Raw genomic sequence first — 11,348 nt, forward strand, 5'->3', positions numbered from 1 at the left:
TTAGCTACTCGGGGGACACTGACACTCCACGCAGAGGTCCTCGATTTCTAGCCTCCGTAGCGTCCGCCCTGCCTCCATTCAGGATTGCCTCGCTCCCTCCCCTGTTCCCTGGCGGCTGCAGACACTCTGCACCCCTTACCCCGAGGCCTCTCTAACTATTAGGAACACCTTGTGCCCCGGTCTCATGCAGCAACCCCCTCACCCTACTGACTATCGAGTGTTCCGTCGCTCCATCCCTAAGGCGCCCTGCCCCTGTTCCCAGCGGCTCTCCTCGTCCTCTCCGCGTTTCAGCCCCTTTTCTTATTCTGAAAACAGTAGCAGGGTCTTCCGATGCGCACCCGGGGGTCCCCGCCGGCCCACTCTGGGAATCCTCTACCCCCGGACCTGCCCTCGAGGCGGGGGGGCTCTTCCGACTCCTCCTGGATTCCCCTTCACTCCCCGGTCCCCCCTGCCCCGCCCCTCTCACTGCGGCGGAGCCGGCCAGCCCCGGGGCAGCAGGGGAGGAGGCGGGCGGGGCCCTCCTCCCCCGCACCCCCCCCCCAACTGCCGGGGGCTGGACTCGGACCCGCTGCTATAAAAGGGCCGCCGTCCCGGAGCTGCCGCAGTGCCACCCGCCCCGTCCCAGCGCCAGGCGCCCGCTCCACCCGCTCCCGGACCTGCTCCAGCCATGATGAGCTTCGGCGGCGCCGACGCGCTGCTGGGCGCCCCGTTCGCGTCGCTGCACGGAGGCAGCAGCCTGCACTACGCGCTGGCTCGGAAGGGCGGCGCGCGCTCGGCCGCCGGCTCGTCGAGCGGTTTCCACTCGTGGGCGCGGACGTCCGTGAGCTCCGTGTCGGCCTCGCCGAGCCGTTTCCGCGGCGGCGCGGCCGTCGCCTCGAGCACCGACTCGCTGGACACGCTGAGCAACGGGCCGGAGGGCGGCGTGATGGCGGTGACGGCGCGCAGCGAGAAGGAGCAGCTGCAGGTGCTGAACGACCGCTTCGCGGGCTACATCGACAAGGTGCGGCAGCTGGAGGCGCACAACCGCAGCCTGGAGGGCGAGGCGGCGGCGCTGCGGCAGCAGCAGGCGGGCCGCGCGGCCATGGGCGAGCTGTACGAGCGCGAGGTGCGGGAGATGCGCGGCGTCGTGCTGCGCCTGGGCGCCGCGCGCGGCCAGCTGCGCCTGGAGCAGGAGCACCTGCTGGAGGACATCGCGCACGTGCGCCAGCGCCTGGACGACGAGGCGCGGCAGCGGGAGGAGGCGGAGGCGGCGGCGCGCGCGCTCGCGCGCTTTGCGCAGGAGGCCGAGGCGGCCCGCGCCGAGCTGCAGAAGAAGGTGCAGTCCCTGCAGGAGGAGTGCGGCTACCTGCGGCGCCACCACCAGGAGGAGGTGGCCGAGCTGCTCAGCCAGCTCCAGGGCTGCGGCGCGGCGCAGGCCCAGGCCCAGGCCGACGCGCGCGACGCCCTCAAGTGCGACGTGACGTCCGCGCTGCGCGAGATTCGCGCTCAGCTCGAAGGCCACACGGTGCAAAGCACGTTGCAGTCCGAGGAGTGGTTCCGAGGTTCGCCAGCGCGCGCTCGGGGGTGGGGGAGGAAGGGGCGCCCCCTGCTGGTCCCGCGGCGAGGGGCGGGGTGGCGTGATACGGGGGACGCTGGTGGACTCTGCGTGGAGGTGGCTGGAGAGTCCACTATCAGCGGCCCCGTGCAACGTTCGTAACCCTTAGTTAAAGAACAGTTTCCCCCTGGGTCTCATGTGGGATGTCTCCAACCCCCGTCAAGTATGGCTTCTTCACCTTTGGCTGCCCTCCTCCAGCGGCCTTGTGCCTGCCCTTTAACTCTGGGGCCCTCCTGGTCTCCCCCTCGCCCCCTGTAATTAAGTAACTCCCTCGGAGGCCCCTTCACATCAGGTCCCCTCTATAGCTCCGAAGCAATGCTGGCGTCTAGTCACAAGCGCTGGGGACTCTTTGCCCTCAAAGTAACTTGCCGTCCCTGCCGCGTTGCCCACCCCCCTTTTCTGGAAACTGCAGGGGAGGGACTCCATTCTTCTGATCCCTACCAGGCCCCTCCCCAGTAATTTCGGGAGAAGTGGGCATTCTCACATCCTTTCTCCCGGGGGAGGCGGGGGGGGGGCGGGGGGGGGCGGGGGAGAACCATCACTACAAACAATCAATCGGCTCCTGAGACCTATAACGTCCCCTCTCCTCGCCTAGGAAACTGGGAGCCTCCCACATCCAAATCCGTAGCCCTCCCCCAACTCCAAGCTGCCCTGAGTCAGCAGGATTGCAGCTGCAGCCGCTCTGGAGCTGTTTCCAGCAGCTGCAGGGTGACCTTGACCAATGCTGCTTTCTCTGGTTTTCATTTCTATTTATTTGGGTGGAAAGATGGGGGTGGACCACCTGGGCTTCTTACTCTAGGAAGCTCCATGATCCAACGCTCCCCTTTCTCCCCCCAAATGTAAAACTTTATGCGTTGTTCTTGGGAGAGGGTGCAGGGGTTTCAGTGATTCCCAAACGGGTCTGTGATCCACAGTGGGTAAGAACCCTCAACCGTCAGGATGGTTTCTAAATCTTTGCCAGCATTATAGGGAAAGCCAGGAAAGCTGGGATTTGGATGCAGGCTTTTCCCGTTTTTGTTTCTGTTTTTTCCACTTCTCTGCAGCAAGGCTCCTCCCAGAGCAAACCCCTCTGTTTTCTCCAGCTTTACCCTTCATACCAGCAAACCAGCCCAGGCTTCTGGCCCATCCAGCTGGCTTCCCTTCGTCCTCCCACACTCCCAACTCAGCCCCTGGGTGTCACTATCTCAAGATTCAGAATGTTCACTTTCAGGAGATGTAGACTAGTCTCTAGACCTCCACCGGCCCTGGAAGGCCTGGGCACCAGCAGCCCTTGGCTTGCAGGGGCCAGGCGTGGCGGCCTCTGGCTCAGGGGCTCCAGTGCCGGAATGTGCAGTCAGGTAGAGGGAAGGGGCAGAGGAGTTGGCACCCAGGCCCCAGGCTCTGCGGTGACCTTGGGCTCTCTGCACAGCAGAAACCTGCAAGGAAGGGGCTGTGGCTGCACGGTGGCTCACAGCACCCTCATGTCTTCAAAGGTCAAAGGCTCATGAGCTTATTCAGCCAGAAGTTCAGAGTTAAGCCAGGTTTCACATCTGAACCCCCAGCACTGCCAGCCCTTGCTGGGGAGCTGAACCAGGCATTAGGACCAGAAATGGGGGTTTCCTCTGCCCTGTAGGGTTTCTGGATCCTGAGTCGAGGAGACAGACAAATCTTTGGAGCCATATAGACACTAGATTTGAATCCCCGCTCTGCCACTCACTAGCTGGGTAGCCTTGGGCAGTAGTCATTTGCCTATCATGCAAGATAGGATGAGTTAAGCATCCAGGATGGCACTCAGCACCCAGTAGGTCCTCAACCGATGTGTGTCACCTTCTGGAGCTGGGCATTGGGACATGCATCCAGGTGTGTCTAACTCTGCTGTCTCCTTCTCCCCCAGTGAGGCTAGACCGACTGTCAGAGGCAGCCAAGGTGAACACAGATGCCATGCGCTCAGCACAGGAGGAGATAAGTGAGTACCGGCGCCAGTTGCAGGCCAGGACCACAGAGCTGGAGGCACTCAAAAGCACCAAGGACTCGCTGGAGAGGCAGCGCTCTGAGCTGGAGGACCGTCATCAAACTGACATCGCCTCCTACCAGGTGGGCAGGGTTGGGGTAGAGAGCCAGACTGTCTCACTGGGTTGGGTGACCTTGACCTTGGATGAAACACTGTCCTCTGAGCAGGGTTGTAGTGATCGAGAACATGGGCCTTGGAGTCAGACATACCAGATATACCAGTATGTCTTTCTAGGTATGTGACTCCAGGAAGTTTATCTGCCTCTCCAGCTCTGAATTCCTTCAATGAAAAAGGGAAAAGAAAAAAAAAGAATGCCTACAGAGAAACATCAATAGGCTACATGCCCCCTACTGAGATCAAGCCCACAACCCTGGCATGTGCCCTGACCTGGAATCAAACTGGCAACCTTTTGGTGCACAAGACAATGCCCAACCAACTGAGCAACACCGGCCAGGGCAAGAATGCCTACTTTGCTCTGGCCGGTTTTGCTCAATGGATAGAGCGGCGGTCCATGGACTGAAGGGTCCCGGGTTCGATTCCAGTCAAGGACATGTACCTTGGTTGCAGGTTTGATCCCCGGTTGGGGCATGTGTGGGAGGCAACCAATCGATGTGTCTCTCTCACATCAATATTTCTCTTTGTCTTTCCCCTCCCTTCCACTCTCTCTAAAAATCAATGGAAAAGTATCCTCAGGTGAGAATTAACAACAACAAAAAAGAATGCCTACTTTGCAGAGCTTTGAAGATGGAAGAGATAGACCACCTTTTTAAGAGATGAGTGTGAATGTTCTTAGCAGGGTTTGGTCACAAAAAGGGCATTTGGTGAATAATAATCAATGTCTGTGAGTGTGGGTAACCTGGGGAAGGCCTTGGCAGATTCCCTATTGAAGACAACTGGCTTAAGAAAATGGCACTTTTGCCTGGCCGGCTGGCTCAGTGGTTGAGCATCGACCTGTGAACCAGGAGGTCAAGGTTCGATTCCCGGTCAGGACACATACCTGGGTTGGGGCTCGATCCCCAGTGAGGGGCGTGCAGGAGGCAGCTGATCAATGATGATTCTCTCTCATCATTGATGTTTCTATCTCTCCCTCTCTTCTCTGAAATCAATAAAAATGTATTAAAAAAACAAAAAAACTGGCACTTTCAAAGCACTTATGCATTGTTGGAGTCTGGTGTGTGTCATCCCAGACCATTCCCCAGGCTGAGGCTATATCCATAGCTGAATTTTTGTTCCACGTGGTTTCCATGTCCATAAATGAGGCCCCTTGGCTTTGCCAGGGTGGGTGTTGGCTCCAGCTGTGGGCCGGGACAGGACTGCTTTGGGTTGCAGGGCCCGGCCCAGCCTCTCTGGTGCTGAGGGCCAGGTGTCGGCTGGTGCTTGAGGGGTATGTGACCTGTCGCCTTCAGGACGCTATCCAGCAGCTGGACGCTGAGCTGAGGAACACCAAGTGGGAGATGGCAGCCCAGCTCCGCGAGTATCAGGACTTGCTCAATGTCAAGATGGCTCTGGATATTGAGATTGCCGCTTACAGGTGAGGTGGGCCGGGCCCTCACGGTGGTGGGGAGCCCTTGCATTCTTCTGAGGAGCTAAGCCTGGGGTTCCAAGCCCCCCAGTGAGGCAGTCTGCCTGTCTTAGAGATAAAGATGAACTTTTTTTTATTGTGGTAAAATATATGTAATATAAAAGTTGCCACTTAACCATTTTTAAATGGTTTTATACAGTCCTATGGCATTAAGTACATTTACATTGTTGTGCAACCATCTATCTCCAGAACATTTTTCATCATCTCAATCTGCAACTGTGTGTTCATTAAACATAACTCCCCACACTCCTTTCCTCCATTCTCTCAGTCCTGGCAACCACCATTCTACTTTCTGAGACCAAAAAAAAAAAAAAAAAAAAAAAAAAATATATATATATATATATATACACACACACACACACACACACACATATATGTATATATATATATTTTATATATAAATATTATATATATATGTGTGTGTGTGTGTGTGTGTTAATCCTCACCCGAGGATATTTTTCCATTGACTTTTTTTTTTTTAGAGAGAGTGGAAGAGAGGGGGAGAGGCAGAAACATCGATGTGAGAGAGACACATCGATTGGTTGCCTCCCACATGTGCCCTAACAGGGGCTGGGGGGTATGTGCCCCTGACTGGAATCAAACCCGGGACCCTTCAGACTGCAGGCTGACGCTCTATCCACTGAGCCAAACCAGCCAGGGCCTGAAACAAAAATATTAAGAGTGGCTTATATTCAAATGCAGCCAGTGAGAGGCCTGCTTTGCAGGGAGAAGAGGTACTTGAGTGCAGGGTCCTTTATAACTGTCTCTCAAGCATAGTTTCTTGGCTCTCTGAGCAGGTGTTTTCTGGGGAAATAAAATAGGAGTGATAACAATAATACCTACGGGGGAGCATTTGAAATCTTGCTCCCAGCATGTCGTCAGTTTGGCTCAAATAAACTCATATAAAAATTCTCAAAACAGCCTGGCTGGCATAGATCAGTGGTTAATCGTTAACCTATGAACCAGAAGATCAAGGTTCAATTCCCAATCAGGGCATATGCCTGGGTTGCAGGCTCGATCCCCAGTGTGGGGCGTACAGAATTTACAAAAAATAAAAGAGTAGAAACTGCTGCCATCACCCTATTCTTAAAACTCAAAGGATGAAAATACAAAGGTGACAGGTTCTTGAAATTAAAATAGGAACATTCTTAGACTTCTTAAACCCAAATTTGTAAGTATGAAACTGTCTTCTCAGGCTCCCAACTTTCTCTTATTTTAGTTGAGGGACAATAAATGTAAATTTTGTTAAAGTAGGCACTCTCTCTTAAGGGTAATTTTTTAAGGAAAAGAAGGTGTTTTATCTCATAAGTTGCAGCCTTTGCTGCATTAAACAAGAACAGTGCCATTGGGGTGTGGCCTCCTGGGATGATTCACTAAGTGACTGTCTCCATCTTCAAAGTGCCCATTATTCACATTCCTTCCTCTGCTGAAGTCCCCATCATTGGACTGTATGGGCCTTCAGAGGAAACCAGGAAGACCCCCAAGTTATCGACCTGCTTTGAGTTCATAGTAACGTGTTCCGTTATCCATTCTGCAGAAAACTCCTGGAGGGTGAAGAGTGTCGGATTGGCTTTGGCCCAAGTCCCTTCTCCCTTCCAGAAGGACTCCCTAAAATGCCTTCCACGGCCACTCACATAAAGGTCAAAAGTGAAGAGAAGATCAGGGTGGTAGAAAAGTCAGAGAAGGAAACCGTGATCGTGGAGGAACAGACAGAGGAGATACAAGTGACCGAAGAAGTGACTGAAGAAGAGGAGAAAGAGGCCAAAGAGGAGGAGGGTGAGGAGGAGGAACAGGGAGAAGAGGAGGAAGCAGAAGGGGGAGAAGAAGCAACAAAGTCTCCCCCAGCAGAAGAGGCTGCATCCCCAGAGGAGGAGGCCAAGTCTCCGGAGAAGGAAGAGGCCAAGTCACCAGCCAAGACCCCCATGAAAGAAGAAGCCAAATCGCCAGCTGAGGTGAAGTCCCCTGAGCAGGCCAAGTCCCCATCTGAGGTAAAATCCCCTGAGAAGGAAGAAGCAAAATCGCCACCTGAGGTCAAGTCCCCAGAGAAGGCCAAGTCCCCAGGGAAGGAAGAAGCAAAATCACCATCTGAGGTCAAATCCCCTGAAAAGGCCGGGTCTCCGACGAAGGAAGAAGCTAAGTCCCCCGAGAAGGCCAAGACTCTTGATGTGAAGTCCCCAGGAGCCAAGACCCCAGTGAAGGAGGAAGTAAGGTCTCCCGCAGACATCAAATCACCCGTAAAGCCCAAAAGTCCTGGCAAGGAGGAGGTCAAGTCCTCGGAGAAGGTCAAGTCTCCCGTGAAGGAGGAGGCCAAGGCCCCTGAGAAGGTCTCAAAGAAGGAAGAGGCGAAGTCCCCCATGAAGGAAGACGAGAAACCCCAGGAGGTGAAAGTCAAAGAGCCACCAAAGAAGGTAGAGGAAGAGAAAGCTCCAGCCACACCAAAAACTGAGAAGGATAGCAAGAAAGATGAGGTGCCCAAGAAGGAGGCTCCCAAGCCCGAGGTCCAGGAGAAGCCCAAAGAATCCGCAGCTGAAGCCAAGAAGGAAGAGGCTGAGGGTAAGAAAAAAGCAGCGACTCCAGAGAAGGAGGCTCCTGCCAAGGAGAAGGAAGAGGCGAAAGCCAAAGAGAAGACCGAGGTGGACAAGAAGGAACCAGGTGATGCCAAGGCCAAAGGACCCAGCAAAGCAGAGGAGAAGGGGCCAGAAAAGCCAAAGAAGGAAGAGATGTCGGCAGCACCTGAGAAAAAAGATGCCAAGGAGGAGAAGGCCACAGAGGCCAAGAAGCCGGAGGAGAAACCCAAACTGGAGGCCCGAGCCAAGGAAGAGCCCAGCAAGGAGGCCCCCGCACCCAGCAAAGCCAAGACGGAAAAGGCTGAGAAGTCCTCTAGCACAGACCACAAAGACAGCAGGCCTCCAGAGAAGGCCACAGGAGACAAGGCCGCCAAGGGGGAGAAGTAAAGAGGGAGACAGGAACATCCGGAGCATCCAAAGAAACTCAGGAGGGTCTGGGAGTTCGAGGGTCGGCATAATCAATTTTCATTTTTTTCTCCCTTCTCTTTATAGAAGAAACTCTGCTTAGCTGGTGGGGCTCTCCCTCACCAAACAAGACGTTGTTAGCAATATGTTACCAAGGAAGGGCACTCCCCACCCTGCCCCCCGTACCCCAAGCCCTCCCCAGGCGATGGACCATTATGTTATGATAGCTTATGTAGCGGAATGTGATATATGCCGAATGCCACACGTAAACACTTGACTGTAAAAACTGCCCCCCTCCTTTCCAAATAAGTGCATTTATTTCCTGTATGTGCAACTGACAGATGACCGCCATAATGAATGAGCAGTTAGAAACACATTATGCTTGAGATGTCTTAACCTATTCCCAAATGCCTTCTGTTTTCCAAAGGAGTGGTCAAGCCCTTGCCCAGAGCTCGCTCCCCTGGAAGAGCCGGAGTGGGTGGGGCTGGGCACTGAACCATGCCAGGGCGCACTTTTCCACCGGAGACCACTTTCAATTGCTTCCGTGCAATAAAAACAAGTGCTTATGAAATGAAATGCTGCTGTTACTTATTCCCCCCCTCGCAGGCCAGGGGACAGAACCACGGGAGGTTTGGATGTCACAAGACGATACAGGACTGAGCAAGCATCAGGGGTCTCGAGATTCTGGGACCAGTTACATGGCCTCTCTTGTATTTTTTCCTGAGCACAAACCATGTGCCAGGCAGTGTGCTAGATGCGTTATTTTTATGGTCTTACAGACAGGGGGCCTGGTGCATGGCTTATGGATCACCTACTTCGGCACCATCTGGGAGCTTTATACAAAGGCTTGATTCCAACTTTAGATCTGTCATTAACCCTTGTTCTGGGAGTTGCTTCTTTCCCTGCCCAACCAGATGCTTCTTAGCCACTTTAGGATATTACTGATGATGTAACCTATAGTCTTAAGCACTATTATGGATTGCTATCACAGACTAGAGACTGAGGAGACACGATGACTCAATGCAATGTGGTGTCCAGGATCCCAGAACACTAGTAGAGAAACTAGTGAACAGCCAATAGTCTGTAGTTCACGTAATAGTAATGTACCAACATTAATCTCTTAGTTGTGACAAATGTACCATGAACGTGTAAGATGTTAACATTGGAGGGAGCTGAGTGAGGGTATCCAGGAACTCCCTATAAGTTCTATCTTTGCAACTTTTCAGTAAGTTGAAAATTATTTCAAAAATAAAGTTTTTTAAATTGACATATCAAGAGATTACATGATTAAAAACACAGAGATAAATACCAGAGCCTAAGACCTGGAGTTGAAGATAGGGGTCGGGGAGAGGAGGCAAAGACCTCTGCATTATTAGCAACAGATTGTAACCAGTCAAAGAAATAGGGACCAAAACATCATTCATTTTTAAATATATTTCATTGATTTCAGAGAGGAGGGGAGGAGAGAGAAACATCAATGATGAGGGAATCATTGACTGGCTGCCTCCTGCACACCCTGAGCCTGGGATTGAGCCCACAACCTGGCACATGCCCTGACCGGGAATCAAACCGTGACCTCCTGGTTCCTGGCTCAATGCTCAACCACTAGGCACACCAGGTGGGCCCATCAGCATTATTTCTGTTACAAGCAGTCAAAACAGAACTAAACTAGCTTAAGCAAAATACTGCTACTAATAATTGATAATAAAAAATATATTATTTTACATAACCAAGCAGTTCAAGAAGTTTGAATTGCTTCAGATATAGTTAGATCCGGGGGAACTCTCAGATGATTGCTCTCCAAGATGCTGTCCACTCACTTTGCCATCTCTTGGCTGCTTTCGAGTAGGCTTCATTCTCAGGCAGGACCTCTCCATGTGGTCTCAAGCTTCAGGCTTACATTCCACCAGGTTAGCAAACTTGGCGGGGGGGGGGGGGCGGGCGGGAGGGGGACTGTTCAATACTCTGGGAAAAGCCTGGGGGTTGGTTCTCATTGGGCTGGTGTGGATACGAGGGGTCTTTTGGATTTATTTGTGAAGTTAGGAAAGGGCAGGCTGGGAAGAACACGATGGAGAGGCTAGAAGATAAGAAATCAAGAACATGGATGGCAGCTTTAAAAAGGCCAGGAACCTGGGCCGAGTCCCTCCCAGGTACAGAACGCCAGAAAGGGCCTGGAGTCTGGGATGTGTCCCAGGGAAGGGAAGGCCAATTCTGGCTGGGGAGGAACAAGTCAAGCCCCTCCCCCTAGTCTGCCCAACCAAGGCACAAATGGTTCCGTTAAGCAGCTCGAAGGGGCTGGATTGTCCTGGGCTTCTCACTGGTTTTAAAACCCTCTCCTTAAAGCCAAAGGATCCTTTTGTTCAGCCTTCTCCTCCGAGGAAGAAAAACTCTCTTCTGGAGGGTGACAGGCTCTGACATCCCTGCCTAGGAAGCCAAGCCTCCTCCAGCCTTCACGAGCTGTTTGCAACCTTGTCCCGGCTACCAGTTACCAGAGACAAGCTTTTGTGCTGAGTCAGTTTGGCTGCCTTCCAGCCAAGGACGCAGTGGAGACTGCAATGCAGAGGCCATTAAAGGAACTATTTTTAGGCCCCATTTCAATCTTATTCAGCACAGGCGGTGAGATGCAAGGCCTGAAGGTGGCCAGACCAAGGGGATGCTGGCAGGGAGAGTCCCAGGCAAGTAGGTCAGAGAAAAGACAAGGAGAACTCATTCTGTGGAGAGGAAGAAGCAACCAGAGGCTCATACCGCTGCCCGAGGTGCAGAAGACAGAAGAAGGGGAGCTGTTCACAGAGAAAGGGGTCCTTCTGCATTATTTGTGGAGTCACCAATACAAATGATGTAACAGTAACTTCCAAAAAGAGACGAGGCAATGTGCACCTGGGGAGCTCGTTAAAAATACACTTCCTCAAGCCCATCTTGGGTTAACTGTGTCCTATTCGAGTGGGGCATGGGAAACTGCATTTCTAGCTGGCTCCTGGGATAGGTGGCTCCTACATGTTGAAGTTCAAGGACCTCTGGATTGGGAAGTATCCACCTCTGGAATTCAAAGGAATGATGTCGGATGAGGGGAAGGAGAGGCGCAGGTAGTGGAGGTTATTTAAGAGCCACAGGAGGTGCCCTTCTCCTCTCCTCACCTCACCGGCTTGGGCTTCCATCTATAAAATGAAGGGCCCTGGCAGGGCTAGGAGTCTCCCAGTTCTTCCTCAAGAA

General features: G+C 53.1%; 1 protein-coding gene across 1 annotated transcript; it reads left to right on the forward strand.

The window, feature by feature from the left end:
* The first annotated feature begins 635 nt into the window (after nt 1-635).
* NEFH (neurofilament heavy chain) lies at nt 636-9,330 on the forward strand. Its single transcript, XM_070399738.1, has 4 exons — nt 636-1,541; nt 3,468-3,667; nt 4,991-5,115; nt 6,704-9,330. The coding sequence occupies exons 1-4, from the start codon at nt 668-670 to the stop codon at nt 8,118-8,120; spliced, it is 2,616 nt and encodes an 871-aa protein (XP_070255839.1). The 5' UTR covers nt 636-667; the 3' UTR covers nt 8,121-9,330.
* The last annotated feature ends 2,018 nt before the right edge of the window (nt 9,331-11,348 follow it).

This window comes from Myotis yumanensis, unplaced genomic scaffold, assembly GCF_028538775.1.
Source record: "Myotis yumanensis isolate MYYU_CA2020_CCGP unplaced genomic scaffold, mMyoYum1.0.hap1 SCAF_19, whole genome shotgun sequence".
Lineage (NCBI taxonomy): Eukaryota > Metazoa > Chordata > Mammalia > Chiroptera > Vespertilionidae > Myotis > Myotis yumanensis.